Source organism: Danio aesculapii, chromosome 1 (assembly GCF_903798145.1).
Source record: "Danio aesculapii chromosome 1, fDanAes4.1, whole genome shotgun sequence".
In the NCBI taxonomy this organism is placed as follows: domain Eukaryota; kingdom Metazoa; phylum Chordata; class Actinopteri; order Cypriniformes; family Danionidae; genus Danio; species Danio aesculapii.
The window spans coordinates 810,071-826,987 of NC_079435.1; the positions used below are offsets into that span (position 1 = coordinate 810,071).

General features: G+C 35.9%; 1 protein-coding gene across 2 annotated transcripts; it reads left to right on the plus strand.

Moving 5' to 3' along the window:
* Nucleotides 1-113: 113 nt before the first annotated feature.
* Nucleotides 114-16,747, plus strand: LOC130222006 (adhesion G protein-coupled receptor E5-like). Of its 2 annotated transcripts, XM_056454615.1 has the most exons (16): nt 117-430; nt 1,465-1,590; nt 8,488-8,682; nt 9,363-9,494; nt 9,876-9,931; nt 10,050-10,139; nt 10,214-10,367; nt 11,255-11,371; nt 11,445-11,665; nt 12,740-12,910; nt 12,995-13,189; nt 13,773-13,990; nt 14,238-14,396; nt 14,466-14,637; nt 15,605-15,700; nt 15,780-16,747. In XM_056454615.1, exons 1-16 carry the CDS (start codon nt 403-405, stop codon nt 15,822-15,824), a joined length of 2,175 nt encoding a protein of 724 aa, XP_056310590.1. In that variant the 5' UTR covers nt 117-402; the 3' UTR covers nt 15,825-16,747. The 2 variants fall into 2 exon arrangements, with proteins under 2 accessions (XP_056310595.1, XP_056310590.1); XM_056454620.1 differs by lacking the exons at nt 15,605-15,700; nt 15,780-16,747 and having other exon boundaries at nt 114-430; nt 14,238-14,400; nt 14,469-14,637.
* The last annotated feature ends 170 nt before the right edge of the window (nt 16,748-16,917 follow it).

Consider the following 16,917-nt stretch of genomic DNA (forward strand, 5'->3'; position numbering starts at 1 on the left):
TATATATATATATATATATATATATATATATATATATATATATATATATATATATATATACATTAAATTCTATGCATAAATGTTATAAATGTTCAAAAATCTTTATCAATCAATCCAGCTGACATGCTATTCACTATTTTTAGCTTTACACCCACACAGCTTTTTGTCAATTAGTTGAAAATGAATCTTTTGTATTCCGGAAGGAGGGACTCTTTGTGGTTTGAGGAATCTAATGCAGTGGAGAACAGCAGAGATCATCTCTGAAATGCCATGCATGTTGCAGAACTTATGAAGAATCATTGTAGTGTGCTTAATAAATCGAGAAGAGCATAAGTCTTTCATGTCATTTAACAACACGGACTTGTATGAAAACACTTGAGCTTAAAATCAGAGACTTGCAGCATGGAGCCAAAATGGGCACTGCTTTTGGGTGAGTAGCTTTACTGCATGTTCACAGATGTTGTGAATATTAAAGTTGGATTCTGCAGGAATGTGTCTGCAACAAAAGGACATGACGGTTTCAGTATTAAACAAAGATGATATTGTTCACGATGTTTCTGTCGTAGCGTTTTATCCCGAGAAAAGCGCATTTTTTCAGACGTCATTGAAAGTGCCAGCGTGTTTACAATGTGCGTATAAAGGCGCTCGGCGTGCGTTTACAGAAAAGCACTGGGAGTCAGAAGCGCAAACTCTTAGATAACATAACACAGCATTTAAGAGAAGTAGTAGCAGGCTTTCTGTACCTTTAATGTCAGATTTTAGGAATTTAATATATAACGATCTTACAGGCTAATACAGATATCGTGTTTGAGACAGTAGCCCGTTTTACGGTTCACAAGTGTCGAAGTTCTGAAGTTGCTGCTGGCAATGTGTCAGTAACACAAACAGTTCCAGTTTAAAACATTCCATTGTAAGAAGTATTAACCATACAGATGCTGTTCACATCTATTCTACACAGTCGTGCATATTGAAAAGTGCTCGTATTTTCAAACAAATAAGTTCGCTGTTTTAACTGATATTCAAAAATCTGCTATTGATAAAATCTGCCTTAAAGGTCGATTTCTAAAGGTTTTTATAGGGTCTATGTGATTTAGCAATGCAGCATTGCGGCCAATAAATTGATCAATTAAACAGATTTGGTAAGTAATTTTTTTATTTAGTAATGTCTTCAATTAAACAAACAAAAAAAATCGATGTAAACGCATTTTCACCTACAAATCAAGTGTTCATTAAAGATATTAAAACGAACCTGGGTCCTCTGAGAAACGACCGTTAACTTTTGAATCCCGAGAGCGCGCGAGTTTCTGCTGTAACGTTATTTGAATATGATCGTTTACGCTTAATCGAGTTTGTAACGTTCATCCAGCCAAACGTAAAGTGTATATTTAACGATGATCTGCATATGCCTAATATCAGTGAGTGAAGTCATTACGAGTGTGTCTGTGTATTTTCTGTTTCTTTCAGGTTTCTTTCTGTCGTCATGCAGTGAATATATCACAGGATTAACATTCGACTGTGGTGATGGTTGGTGTACAACTACAGAGGGAAGTTACACCGACATTAGAGCTGATGAAGCAGTACAATGTCACGGTATTAGACTTCATTTTGTACATTTCCATTCAGTCTTTAGCAGATGCGTTTTATACACAGTGACTTATAAATTTCAAATGATGACTTACATTTTATTTATCATGTAGGACAAAGTTTAACATAATGTTTTGTTTAGTAAATCATAACTTTAATACGTAATTGTACTATTGTAAAATTTGACTATTGCTAAAAATAGATAGGCCTACATGAAAATTGTAGCATTGTTTGGCACTATTGTTCCAAGACTGTCAGTGAAAGAAAAAAATCATCACGAGTTTACTTTTTACAATTATTTTTGTCCATGTAAAAGAGTATCTTTCAAGGCTTGTGATTGGCTGCATTGCTGCTGTTTTTTCACCTTCATCTGCATGCACACATGAGCTTGTGATCAAAGTTTGAGTAAACAGAGAAAGTTGTAGACCCATGGCATGAGACCAACAATGCCTGATTGTGTTGGTTTGTTTGTGTCAGCTCAAATTCTATGATCCTTAATTTGTTTATGAACTATCTGAAGCTAGAACAGAGATGCGGTTCCCAATGCATCCTGGAAGCATCCCCCCCATATATATAAATACACACACATATACTGTGTGTGTGTTTAAATAATAATTCTAAAAATAATAAATACTATTCTTTATATCAATATTTGATATTGGCCACAATTTAAGTTTCATTTTTTAGCAGTTTCAAAGTTTTAAAAGTTACCTAAATAATGTTTAATAGGTTTATAATTGTATCGCAATGTTGGGACAGATCTACATACCGCCGCTAGATGGCGCTACTAACTCAGCTAGTTCTCTTGTGTCCAAAGAATATAATTTTCTGTGTAGTTCAGTCAACTCTTTATTCCACGTGATAATTAATCTACTAGTCAGTCAACAATTTGTACTGTAAAAATATTAATCCAGTCGAATTGAGCAGCCTAATATGCTTTAACATTCCACCCTGAAAAATATATCATGCATGACTAAAAAGAGTTTATCACTTTCACTTTTCTTCAACGTAGTCCCTGCTTTTTAATAGGTGTAATTCTAAAATATATTTTTATAAATTTGTATCACCTCGTAAAATGAATGCTACGAGGTGGTATGATGCCGTTCCTTTTCGGCTTACCAGCTGACTGCTCACCTCTGTATGGACGTCTTTCCCGCTGTTACCAGTTTGTCTAGTTAGTTCGTCATGTACGTTGGCGGACTTGAGACGCAGAAAGGACTTGACCCTGACGATGGGGTTCGAAAGCGCATACGACAAAAACAGAATCCAAAATACAAATAAACAAGTAAATAACGGTGAGAATGTGGTAAAATCTGAAAACGTGGTAAAAATGAGATGAGGGCTTTTCTTTTTCTGGGTTGCTTTTTAAAACTGTCGATTGGGTTTAGGGAAGGGGGTGGGAGGGTCAATCGGTGCTTTTTAAGTTTTTAAGTGTAGAGATAGAGGAGGGTGGGTCAGTCGATCAGTCAGTCAGTCAGTCGACAGCGACCTCTGGTGGATTTACGCGAGAACAGCAGGCACGAATCGCACTCACGAGAGAAATCTGAAAAGTGTACACAGCGGCCTCTGGTGGACTCGTGAAAACAAACACTGCAGAAAAACATAGCTCCTGGGACGTATTTGGTGCTCTCCAGAAATGTATATAGGGGTACGTTTTTAAAATGAGCCTGGGTTGTACATGTATAACGCAGTTAATGATGTTATGTGACCGTATAATTGTTATTGTGAGATTGTAAGCAGAGCGGCCAATGAACTCTATGCGAGTGTTGAAGCTGGCTTCTGCTGATAAAACTGTAAATTATCTTTAGTAGTAGTAGACTCCGGCCCTTCTTCATATGACCGACCGGTCATTTTGGGTTTAAAGCTCTCAGTTCCCAAACACAATGCTTAAACATTTTACATATTCATTCAACAAGTAACAAGTAAATTCTTCATATACAGTATGCTGTGTATACCCCCCGCCCCCCCCCAAACATGCCACAGGGAATGTCCATGCACGGCACTGGCATGACTGAAGCATTTTTAGGAATAAAAGGTGTGTAGTTTCAAGAGCTTAAACAGCCTGAGGATTTATGGCAGAGACTGTATTAGTTTCTCAGTCCCTATTTAGTGTGCTGGTCGCCCTGCAGCGAGACAGGCACAGATGCCTGAATCATCCTCTTATAAAAGACCCAGAGGTGTGGCCAGGGTCTGTCACGTGACAGTATATTTGTGTATACTGTGTGCTGTGAGGTTTTGCCTAAACCTGTCCTGTACTGCAGGGCATATGCTTCATCATTGCCTTAATAAATAAATATTTTCTCCATTCTTACACTGACAGGCTGCACATCTGTTAAAGCTATGTTATTGAGCCTTGAGCCATTTGTGCTCTTGCATAACACTGCATCGACACATGTGAACATGTCCTGAATGTATTCAGTGAGTCACTATGAGATAGGACTGTGCAGAGCTGCACAATATATCGTTTCAGCATCATTCGCAATAGTCCTTATATTATAATTAAGCATTTGCACGTGTTTTATATACCTGCATGTGTTATAATGATTTTAAAAGCACTCGGGTATAAGAAACTGTACTATTTGTGACCCTAACTACGGTTAATTTTATTGAATTGTTTTTATTTTTATCATTCAGTTACTGAACTTGAATACTGTTAGACTCAGGAAACAACACAACATATGATTGCATTTATAGTACTAATACAGAAATGCACTGCAAATAGCACAGACCAAAACAAATGTCGGGAAACCCCAAAAAGTTGATAGTTTGTTCAATTTTGTGGAGATGCAAATAGTAAACATTAATTCATCAATCTCTGACTAAACACGTGCATGAAAATATTCCCAACACATGCAAATACAGAAATGCACTGCAAATAGCACAGACACCAATGAAAATGTGTTTCAGGGGACCCCATAAACTGTACAGATTGTTTATTCGATTTTATGGAGATGCATTCCCACTGCAGAATCATCCCAATCAATCTAACATTATAAATTCTTTCCCAATAGAGATATTGAGTTCTCTGGTGGAATTGTATTCATATCGCAATATATATTGCAAAATAAAAAAAATATGGCAATGTTAGATTCTTCCAATATCACTCAGCCCTAATAGCATGCACGACATGCGACAGATAACCACAGACAATACAGCACTGGAATAAGGGAAGATCAATATAGCTGGCTATAGCGGTCTCCTTGCATTTATTTATATGTAAGGAGATAAACAAATGCATTTTAATTAGTTAACTAGTTAATTTAATTTGTGTTTTAAAAGTTTATATAAGTAACTTTTAATTGAATAAAAAGATTAAAATATAAATATGTTTTAATAAAGGCCAAGACAACTAATATAGTTTTTATTTTATTATTTTTGTACAACTTATTTATTTTTTAATATTCAAACACATTCATGTACAAGTTTTGTCTTAAATTAAACATTATTAAACTCTTGAAGAATTGCATTAGTTTTAATAGTTTCTAATAAAGGTTAAGACAACTAATATATTTATTTTATAAAAATGTAATTAAATAAAACAAATAAAATAAAATAAAGGTCAAGACACCTGTTTTTAAAATAACATTTATACCAAAATAACACTTTTAAATCAACAACCAAAAAAAAAATATAAATATATATAAATATATAAATGATATATATTTTATCATATATATATATATATATATATATATATATATATATATATATATATATATATATATATATATATATATATATATATATATATATATACTGTATATATATATATATATATATTAGGGCTGTCAAAATTAGCGTGTTAATGCATGCGATTAATTAAAAATATTTAATGTGTTAAAAAAAACGCATATAACGCAGTTGCAGTTTTTTTAATTTACTGTTGTGGTCGACGTGTGTTTAACGCGCAAAGAAATTTGGATAAGACCAAGGACATGCTTTTAGAAGGAAAGTTTCAGTACAAAACAATTAATGTCGCATCTCCAGCATTTCCTCCAGAGTTTCATGCAGTTTTGGGTGTTTCATCTTTAATCTTTATACTTTAACTGCAGTTCAGCAGTTCACTCTCATCCAGCACATTTTCATTCAGGATGTTTTAAAGGAATTTGATACCGCATGGCGAACGGAAAGAAAAACCTCCGCATTTCGGGACTCCCATGATCCTTTAAGTTAATCAAAAATCACTGCTTACATGGTCGACTCTTAATCAGTATTATCTTAATCATATTAACATCAGAGTATTAGTGTCCATGTAAATGTACTCAGTGAAAGTGCCAGATGATGTCGCAAACTGTCAAAGACAGCCCATTCCTCTGCCTTTAAGCTGCTTCCATGAGCCCTCACGTTTAATAAGTTTGACGTGTTTCCCCCTCTACATGCAACTTTTGTAAAGCGTCTGCTTCATGTTGCTGTGTCAGAGTCCTTGCTTGTAAAATACAGCCAGACTTTAGAACTCTTAGTTTAAGCAAATTTGATGAACGCGATCGTGCGTGTTGATGAATCTGAAGAGATCCCTCGCTCACCGGGTGCGCTGTATACATGCGTTATCTGTGTGTTTGTAGCCCACTTAGAATCCAACATGGAAATCATTTTTGTTTGTTATTGGCATTGATTGGTTTGAAACTCAAATGGCACTTAAATGCCTGTGTTTTTATTTCTGTAATATGGCGTATATATATTAAACTTAGTAAAAGTTTAGCAGTTTTTTTATATAATATTTAGTTAATATCTTTATATTTAATCATGTATGCAACTAGTGAATTATTAAAAATACAGAAAAACCTTTATTTTTTTATAGAATTTCATAACTTTCAAGTTATTAATAGCTATTAATAATATAATTAATCAGGTCATATTCTTCTAAATTAACCAGGTGTTTTAATTAATCTTTTTATTACATTTTTAGGTTAATTAGAAAAATGAGGGGAAAAGGGTAAATTAAACATTCAAAATAACATAAAACAATGCACCTTTTAGAAGTGTACTTAATTAAGACTCTTGATAAGCCCTGTCAGAGATGTTGACCTCTAACTGATCCTCAATCAGCAGAACTGAATTCTCCAATGGCTACAGCAGCTTGATCAAGCACAAGCACTGCCACAGGCCAAATGTCAATCACCTGAAACAAACCGTGTTCATTCTTACAGTGTGACGCCTGCAGCCCTGCCAGCTCACATCAACCAGCACGCATGGGAAACTCTCTAGCTTGCTTTACATGCTTAATATCACTGCCCATAAATCAGTTTCATTTTTCAGTCTTCTATCTTTCATTTTCATGTATGACTCTTGCACAAAATTAATAAACATGGACAATATTCAAGTAGTACAAGGTGCATTTAGTTCCATTTCCTAATTTCTGTCATTTTCTCAGTGTGCAGGAAAGTGAAGCATCAGATATCAGTGATTATGTAAATGCAACCTAGACGCCGCTGTTTGATGACAGACGTGCTTCAAACTTTGAGTGCAGCAGTGAATATAAGCTTGAGGTGGTTTTAAAAATAAAACACACTACATGTGACATGTCTTATAATCAGGTATTCTGCCATTGCAAACATTTGTAGCTTTTTACACTGTAAAATATGCTGGGATCCACATAATTCCTTCATGCTGTTCCAAGACAACTCGATTAAGTTGACTTAGTCATTTTTACAAATTTAAGTGCATTGAACAATGGACAATTAAGTTATCCCCCAAAACTAAAGAATTGTGTTGGTTCAACTCATATTTAATAATTAGTTTAAACAGGCAGCAAAAGTCAAGTGTATATATGTAATATCTAAGAAACATTTAGGAGTGCAATTTTACTTTGATTTCATATTTTGTATGCCAGATTTAAAACTACCCAAATCTATAGAAATACTTAAATATTAAATTAAAAACAGACCCTCCTTTGAATTGTTTCTTCTATTTTAAATATTTCCCAAATTTAACAGATTCAGGAAATTTTCACAGTATGTCTAATATTATTTTTTCTTCTGGAGAAAATATTAGTTGATTTATTTAGGCTAGGATAAATGCAGTTTTTAATTTTTTAAAACCATTTTAAGCTCAATATTATTAGCCCCTTTAAGCTATATATTTTTTCGATAGTCTACAAAACAAACCATTGCTATATAATAACTTGGCTAAGTACCCTAACCTGCCTAGTTAACCTAATTAACCTAGTTAAGCTTTTAAATGTCACTTTAAGCTGTATAGAAGTGTTTATATATATATATATATATATATATATATATATATATATATATATATATATATATATATATATATATATATATATATATATATATATATATATATATATATATGTATATATATATGTATATATATATATATATATATATATATATATATATATATATATATATGTATATATAGGAACAGTTGAGATTTAAGGTTAGTAATGGACAATAATGTGCTGGAAAGGAAAAGCATTAAAAGAGCCAAACAGGGTGGCCATGAAATCACTGAGTAATATAAAGACAGAGTTTTCCTCTTTTTAGGTCTCATACCTTTTTCCCCCCAATAAAGCAGAGACTGCTGCAGATTTCAGTATGTTTATAAATGTCATGAAATTTGCCATTTAAACTCACATTAGGAGCAATTAACACTGAATAAAGCACATAATCAGTACCTGAGGTGATCATTGTCTTTGAAGATTATGATGTTGTTCAGCCGCGATGTCACAGAAATAGAAACAAAATATTTTACGCATCGATGTCACAGATGTTTAGGACAAAAAATGATTTTAACATGGAGAAGATGTCGCAGCGTTGCATCATGTGTAGGACATGGTGTAATGCTGTAACAATACAAAATATGGAAAAAGTGGAGCACTGTGAACACTGGATGCACTGTCATTGTATGATTCATACTAAAACAACTGTCTTTCCCTCCTGTCAGGTGTTCAGTGTCTTAAGAATGGGCCTTCTGCATCTGTTCATCCAGCTTTACAGATCTCTGATGATCCAGATTTGGAGATCTCTGGTGATCTAGATTTAGAGATCTCCGGTGATCCAGATTTAGAGTTCTCTACAGATTTTGAGATCACTAATTATACAACTTACGGGATCCCAACTGACTCCAAACATTGTCAAGGTACCTTTTGTTTACAGATTTTTTTATTATCAATTTAATTTGATTTGTGAGACTCAATCTACAAGTTTGGGCTCTATATTTAAATAATAAAACAAACAAAAGATTGTTTTTTAGATATTATTATCAGTATGTTAGACTTAAGGGTATCTATAAACTAGTGTTCTCCAAAACTGACAAGATTTGCATTAAATAAAAACATCCAAAGTTTGCAGTTTGGATCAACATTTTTTGACATCACCTCATAATTCAGTCTCTCATCAAATCTTCTGACCAATCAAATGCTCTCTACTATCTGACATGCCCCGCTTCCTTCAAGAGAATATTGCTATATGCATGAGATTAAAAAGAAGAAATGCTATTAGCTATTAGCATTTGGCAGTTTTTTTTTAAAGGGGAGGAGCTAATCTATATCCTGTCCTGTCTTCACGTTTTACTTGAACTTGTCACACACTGACCAAAAATGCACATTTCAAAGCACTTCACAGGACATTTAATAATAAAATTTAATCAAGATTCTAATAAAGTAATTAATACAGAAGTGATGCAGGAGCCAATGTAATGTTGCATTTACACGTAATGCATGTGCAGTCTGTGTGTGTCTAATGATTGGCAGTTACATTAAAATGTCTATAACGGCACTGAGGATGTTCTCTAACTCGTTTTCTCTCTCTTTCACACAGATATTAATGAGTGTTCAGAAACTCCAGATATTTGTGGCACAAACGGAGACTGCATCAATCATCCATGTGGCTTCAGCTGCAGATGTCATCAGGGCTACACAAACTACGGAAACAACCAGTCCAAATGCATTCGTAAGCCTTAAAGCAGCAGCAGAGCAAATAATTATTCGGTGTCCCAATTCACCTATACGTCCTAAAAGTATTTACTTCGTGAAGAAAAAGCACATAGATTTGAGCAGAATAGCATGCAAGCTTTGGGACAAACTACTTCCTCATTAATGGACTGTTGTGCTGCTTAGTTATGAGCCCTGTCAATCATCTCGACACATCATCCACATTTCTGTCATATTTACCTTAATGTAGATTCAGCATCTGCCATCACAAGTCTTTCATGCAGAGAAATCCCTCTCCTTCAGTGAACATGGGCTACATCTGCAAATGAGAATGTGAATAGAATAATATGAAAGTTAATCAGTGTAAAATAGTGATTGATTATTTTGATGTTGTGCACAGAAATCGACTGTGATCAGTTTAATTCTAAGCCTGATGGAGACCACGCACCAGAGAAGGTAATAACCAGTACTTATTAGTAATGTAAATGATAAGATATTAGTAAAATAACGTTTAAAGGGGCAACGCCTCTTCTTTGACTCTCCTATAGACTTTGATTTCTGTGTTTTCTTGTAGTTGAATCAGATGATGTCTCTGCTGAAGGACAGCTGCGAGTCTCTGAATGATCCAGTAGGAAAACATTTAAATGCAGAGGAGCTACTGGAGGTGAAATATGGTCAGCCGTTTTGACTTTTATCGATTCTCAGGATATGAATGAACTTCAATTATAAATTTGACAGAGCTTGTGCAATTCCACTGATGATCTGCTGTTGGAGGGGAAAGTCGCTGACAGTGAGAATCTGAGTGTATTTCTGGACATGGTGGAGAACAGCATGCGTCTGATTGGTCCTCAGCTGAAAGAGCCTGTGACCAAGATGGAGACGCAAAATACCTGTAAGACTCCTGGATTATACTTCTGCATCGAGTGATTGGCTCGTGCATTTATACTTCTGCATTCTGTTTGTGTCGTACTGTAATAACACTACCAAAATGCTTGCAAGCAGTGGGGTTTCTCTGTTGCTCTTTACACCGGAAATGCATGCAGTGCAAACATACTGTACCTCAAGTAGCTCACACTCAATCATTCAAGGAAAAAAAATGCGGGAACCGACAGACTTTCAACAACTTTAACTGTAAAGTAACCACAAAACCAAATGATCTATATGGAGCTCCTCCACAGGTCTTGACACTTCTAAACACTCACTCCACTGGCTGGGCTCTGCTCTCCATAGCTATAGGCTCCGCCCACATTCATCACTGATACCAAGCCAACCAATCACAGCTCTTGCAATATGCATTGGAATATTTTCCAGAGGTGTGCGTATGATGAAGTGTATGTAACTGCATGAAGGCACCAGCGGACCATCCGCTCACACTTGACGCAGAAGTAAAAACTGGCTGTTAGAGTTCAGACAGTGTCTAATCAGCCTGATCTCACGAAGAAACGTAACTATTTTACATATTGTCCGAAAAGTGGCTAATTTGCATAAATGCATCCAATTTAATTTGTTAAAATTTTTTTAATGATTTTTAAAAGGAGGCATTCTACCTAAAAACCCATTCCATAGACCTTCCTTTCATTGTGGGATGAGCAAGTCATAATCCATTTTTTTATAAGATCATACAAATTAATACTAAAGATCATACTAATTAATAAGAAGTAGCGTCTAAATCAAAAAGTTACGAATTGGTGTGAGACTGCGTGGGTGTTTCAGACATGCTGTGTTTAATGCTGTAACAGTGGTGAAAGCAGTTGTTCTGTATGATCACGTGACTTACAGATGCTGAGGTTGCGGTCACACGTAATCAGACTCCGCCCAGTGGGAGTGTCACTCTGAGCACAGACTCCGCCCTCATCACCACCAGCTGGGAAACGGTTGTTGGCAATTCATATTCAGGTACAAACACACACATGCACATGTATTTGCGCTTATGAAATCATGATGAGATGTAAACGCTGTTGTCTTTTAGGCTTCGCATTTGTGGCTCTGATCAGTTATAAAGATATGAACTCATCCAGTGATCTGTCTCACAAGACGAGCAGAACATTACAAGAGGATAACAGAAAGAGATTGCATGTGGACAAGAAAAAAATCACTTACCAGCTCAACTCAAAGGTGGTGACGGCTGTCGTCAGTAATCCAGACACCAAACATCTGTCTGATGTGAAGTTCACATTTACACATGAGGAGGTAAACAAACTGGCATATTTAATTACAAACACAGACTAACACAACATTGCACTATTCATATTACTCATTAAAAGTTAAAGAGATTAATCAGCTCACAAACACAAACTAACATAAGATCGCACTGTTTATATTAATCGTTAAACGTGAAACTGAACAGATTTATCTGGTTACAATCACAGATTAACACAGCATTGCACACTTTACATAATAATCATTAAAAGTGAAACTGAAAGTAAAAAGTTTTATCTGCTCACAAACTAGTACCACATTGCACTCTATATATTAATCGTTAAAAGTGAAACTGAAGACGTTTGTGGCCAAATATATTAACCCAAATCATGGTAATGAAGTTAGAAGGGTGCACAAGGTATTCACTTCCATCCTCTACAATCCTTACCAGTACTGAGACTCAAAACTGCAACCTTTAGGTTACAAGTTGGACTCTCCAAGCCATGACTGCACCAAAAAACATCATGTTAATGTGAATTCCCTGTATTAAAAATGGAATTTCAAGCTAGTTGTTTGATTAACTACCATGTTTAACAGATAGATTGAATTTCATAAGCTGGTTTGTCCAACTGATTCGTTGTTTTTTCAAGATGGTTTACCAGTTTGCATACACTAAAGCCCAGCAGGAAACCCTCTACCAAACTTAAGCTAGATTTTTATTCAGGGTTTGAAGATTGTTTAGCCTCTTTTAAACATCAAGTGGCAAGTATTGGTGTGAACACACATATAGCTTATTTTGTTGCATCATGTGTTGTTAGGACATTGTGATATGTGTCAGTTGTTGCCTTGCTTATGCATTATTTAAATTCATGGAGAAAGATAATACTTCAATTATCAAGTGAATCTCCCTGTATCTCCCACAGTCTCCAGCACAAATGTCCAGCATTCCCTTGTGTACTTGAGTAAGCCCAGTATTTCAGTAATACTCACCAGTTTACATACCTGTCTTAAAGTGAGGTGTGTGCCCTACCAAAATTGACCAGAAGCTATCCTCTGTCCTGCACCTTTTAAAAGTTACTCTGTGTTATCCATCTTTCACAATATCTCTTGTTTTCTATTGTTCAGGAGAGGGCGGAGTCTGGGGGCGTGGCTTACTCCTGTGTGTACTGGAATGATTCTGAGAGAGCATGGTCTGGGCGGGGCTGTGCGAGGGAGTGGTCTAACAGCACTCATACAGTGTGTCACTGGTCTCACCTCAGTAGTTTCGCTGTGCTGATGGCTCTCTATCCCATACAGGTACACCTGTGATTCAGAATTACAGAATTCAGACTAAATCTTTGCAATAAATCAGTCTGTATTTTTCCTGTTTCCTTCCTGCAGGACACTTTTGCATCAGTGCTGATAACGCGTGTGGGTTTAGTTCTGTCTCTGCTCTGTTTATTCCTCTGTATCCTGACCTTCTGCTTCTGCCGCTCAATCCAAAGCACCCGGAACAGCATCCACCTCAATCTGAGCGTCTGCCTCTTCATCGCAGACCTCGTCTTCCTCTGCGGGATCTCCAGTACTCACAATCAGGTGTGTGTGGGTCTCATATCTAGAGTTTATAGAAGAATCAACAGTGATATCAGTCATTATGAATAATTTCCATTTCTAATTTACTCCTCCTTTACAAAACCCTTGAAAAAATAGTAGCTACTCAACTCCAACCTGTAAGAACATTTCAATCTGGTTTCTGCACCTTTCACAGTATAGAAACCACACTTATGAAAATCACGTCACAATCATTTAGTTCCCAATATTCCCGTTTACACTGGTGTGCCTCAGGACTCTGTCTTGGGACCCCTTCTTTTCATCATTTGCTTTCTTTCTCTTAGTAGTACCTTTCGTAAATACAACATCTTTTTCCACTGTTACGCAGATGACAAACATAATCTCCAGCAAACGTAACTCCACCCTTGCTGTAATCGGACTACTTTTAGATTACATTTAGATTACTTTTGTGCTGAACTTTTTTGGAGACACATACATTGAAGCAGGATAATCTAGTGCTTCTGTCACAGATATAATGAACTATGAAGCTTTGTCAACTACAGTGAATTATTGACTAGTTATTGACTGAAATATTGACTCTAATTATTGACTGTAATGATCATGTCAGGTGGCGTGTGCGATTGTGGCCGGTCTGCTCCACTTCTTCTTCTTGTCTGCGTTCTGCTGGATGCTGCTGGAGGGGGTTCAGCTCTACAGGATGGTTGTTCTAGTTTTTCACACTACATTAAAACAGCTGTACATGTATGCGGTGGGATACGGAGTCCCTGTCGTCATTGTCTCCATCTCTGCCATCGCCTTCCCAAAGGGATACGGCACAAACAAACAGTGAGTGAGCAGGTGACAAAAGCAAAAGTATAGAATTGAATGGTTTCTGGATGCTCTTTACATTAGCACATCTATATCTGTTTACTGTGCATGAAAGTCATTGTTTCTCCAGGCACATTTATCACAATTAAATACCACTGCAATCTTGTTCAATTCTATTATTAGTATATCAGCGATATTAAGGACTATAAAGGCAAAGAGGGCTGAATTTTTGCTGTAACGTTGTGAATGGTGTGTTGTTTTCCAGCTGTTGGCTTTCCCTCCAGGGTTATTTAATCTTGAGTTTCTTCGCACCCGTCTGCATCATCGTCATCCTCAACATTATTGTCTTCATCATCACTGTGTGGAAACTGGCCCAAAAGTTCTCCAGCCTCAACCCAGACCTCTCCAAACTCCACAAGATCAGGTGTGTGTGTGTGTGTGTGATTCTTGGTGTTTATATCAGCAGTTTTGATGAACTCTGTTGTGTTTTCAGGAGTTTTTTAGCGACCGCAGTGGCTCAGCTGTGTGTTCTTGGAGGATCCTGGGTTTTCGGCTTCTTCCTCTTCCAGAAAAACGGTACTGAGGTCATGTTGTACCTCTTCATTATCCTCAACAGCCTCCAGGGGGCGCTGATCTTCATCATGCACTGCCTGCTGTCTAAACAGGTACTGACATGCAATGATACACATCTGTGATGATTGTGTAAATCTGCAGTCACGCTAGAGCTGGAGCATGCGAAAAGTGGCGGGAAAAAACAAGATGATACGACACTAATAAAATAACAATTGCTCCATATTTTACATTTCTGTACATAGAGGTCATGTACAATTGGTCGCATGTAATCCTGTGACGTAAATTTGCAGGTTAGAGTTGACTACACTTGACCTTGAACTTTGGAACGCAGCGGTTTGGTGCATTTTCATGTGTATAAATGGAAGTCTATGGTGACCTATGGTGTCTAAAGATGACCTGTGAAAGTGGCCAAAAATTTCCTTGAGTAAAAGTAAAAAAAAAAAGTAGCCTAGCAAAAATAATCACAAAAGACGAGAGTCTGGATTCATTATACTCATCAACATCCTCTAATGCAGTGGTGCCAAGCTCAGTTCCTTAAGAGCTGAAGCTCTGCACAGTTTAGTTTTAGTTCTGTTTCAACACAGTTACCTGTAGCTTTCATAAAAGCCTGAAGGACTCGATTAGTTTGATCAGGTGTGTTTAATTAGGGTTGGAACTAAACTGTACAGAGCTGCGGTCCTCCAGCAACTGAGTTTGACACCTGTGCTGTAATGTAACGTAGAATAGATATCTTAAGTAATTTAGACAGCGATAACAAGCTGAAATAACACTGTTAAAACACATCATTGGTTCCTGCCTGGAACTACTTTAGCTTTGTGTTTATCTGAAAACCTTAGAATGCTCATCAGCCAATCAGAATCAAGCATTCAGTTCACATTAATAATATGATATATATTGGGTGTATATCAGCTATTCTGGTATTTAAGATAATTATATTGGCATCATAATAAAACTGCATAACCACTATTATGATTTTTTGTAAAACTCTGACTGGACACTGCATTATTATTATTTTACATTTTATATAACTTATGTGATATCTTGTGTCGCCCTCTTCAGGTGAGAGTGGAGTATCGCAATCTGTTTTTGCGAATGTGTCCTTATAAAAAGAAAGGAGACTACAGTGTCAGTACAGAGCCATCCCACAGCAGTCAGGTACAGCAGTGTGTGTTTGAGTGTGTGTGTGTCAGAATATTCAGAGTTTGTTCCTTCATTCATCCTTTGATTCCTACAGAAACCTCTACAGAGAGATCAGAGCACAGGAGAGTCACAAGTGTGAGGTCCTGGTTTATTATTATTATTGAACACATGAAGTCTTTCTGTGACAAATGAAGAGTTTAACAGGAATACTGCAGAAGTGGTTCATCATCCAGATTTCAGTCTTAAAACATCCGTGTTTTGGTATCTTTGGCTTTGCTTGGTTTGTGTGCAAGTGAATTTATATGATATTTTAGATTATGCAAAAAGCTGCTTTTTTGAAATGATGTATTGCAATGGGGCAGGTTTAACTCCTTTAAATCTTTTCAACTATGGAAAATGAAAGAGAAACTGTAGTTGGGTTCAGAATTCACCAATGAGAGCTTTGCAACTTATATCTAATGAGAGAGACTGGTTATTAAAAATGTTGTAATATATGATGGTAAAAGTATATGTTGCTTGTCAGCTTTATAGCATCATTTTGTTTAAATATGTTCTACACTCTGAAAAAACACTGGGTTGTATTAACCCAACATTTAAGCAATAATGCATAAACCCAATGTGCTAATATGTTTTTTGTAATTTAAATTACTTTTTCTAAACCCAACTGTTGGGTTTGTCCATTTTTGACTTGGGTTGAGTTAAAGTATCCCTGAATTTTTAGAGTAACTATGCCAATAATAGGATTATTTCACATATTGTGATGATACATTGACAGCTTTTTTTAATAAACTAGTAACCGTTTTATTACATATATATTTTTATATCTATATATTTTAACATTGAACCTATTTCCTACTTTGTTGTATTAACATGGCATTAACACGAACTGATTTTCTTTCAAGTAATTTCCAGTAAAAAGGAATAAAACCAATGCAGAGTATTGTAAGGAGGAAAATGTCTTAAGACAGTTGTTCTTGAATACTGAAAAAAACACTGAAATTTTTGTGCATTGGCACTCACTGATATTCAACTTCCAAATAAACTGAAGATTTATAGAAGAAATTGCATTGAGCATATTCTTTTATTAAAGTCTCCAAAAGAGTATACTCATCAGTTTTAAAACATGTCCTGGATATACTGAAATGCTCATTTTATTTTATTAAAGAACTTGTATGTGTGTTTGAAAAGAACACGTACAACATAAAAGGGATGTACAATATTTCAATTGTCAT

Bases quoted from the DNA above. Each gene is read 5' to 3' on its own strand.
- LOC130222006 (XM_056454615.1), top strand. From the start codon at position 403: ATGGAGCCAAAATGGGCACTGCTTTTGG. The intron at 14,638-15,604 runs GTACTGACATGC...CGCCCTCTTCAG, and splicing joins ACTGCCTGCTGTCTAAACAG to GTGAGAGTGGAGTATCGCAA. The intron at 15,701-15,779 runs GTACAGCAGTGT...TGATTCCTACAG, and splicing joins AGCCATCCCACAGCAGTCAG to AAACCTCTACAGAGAGATCA.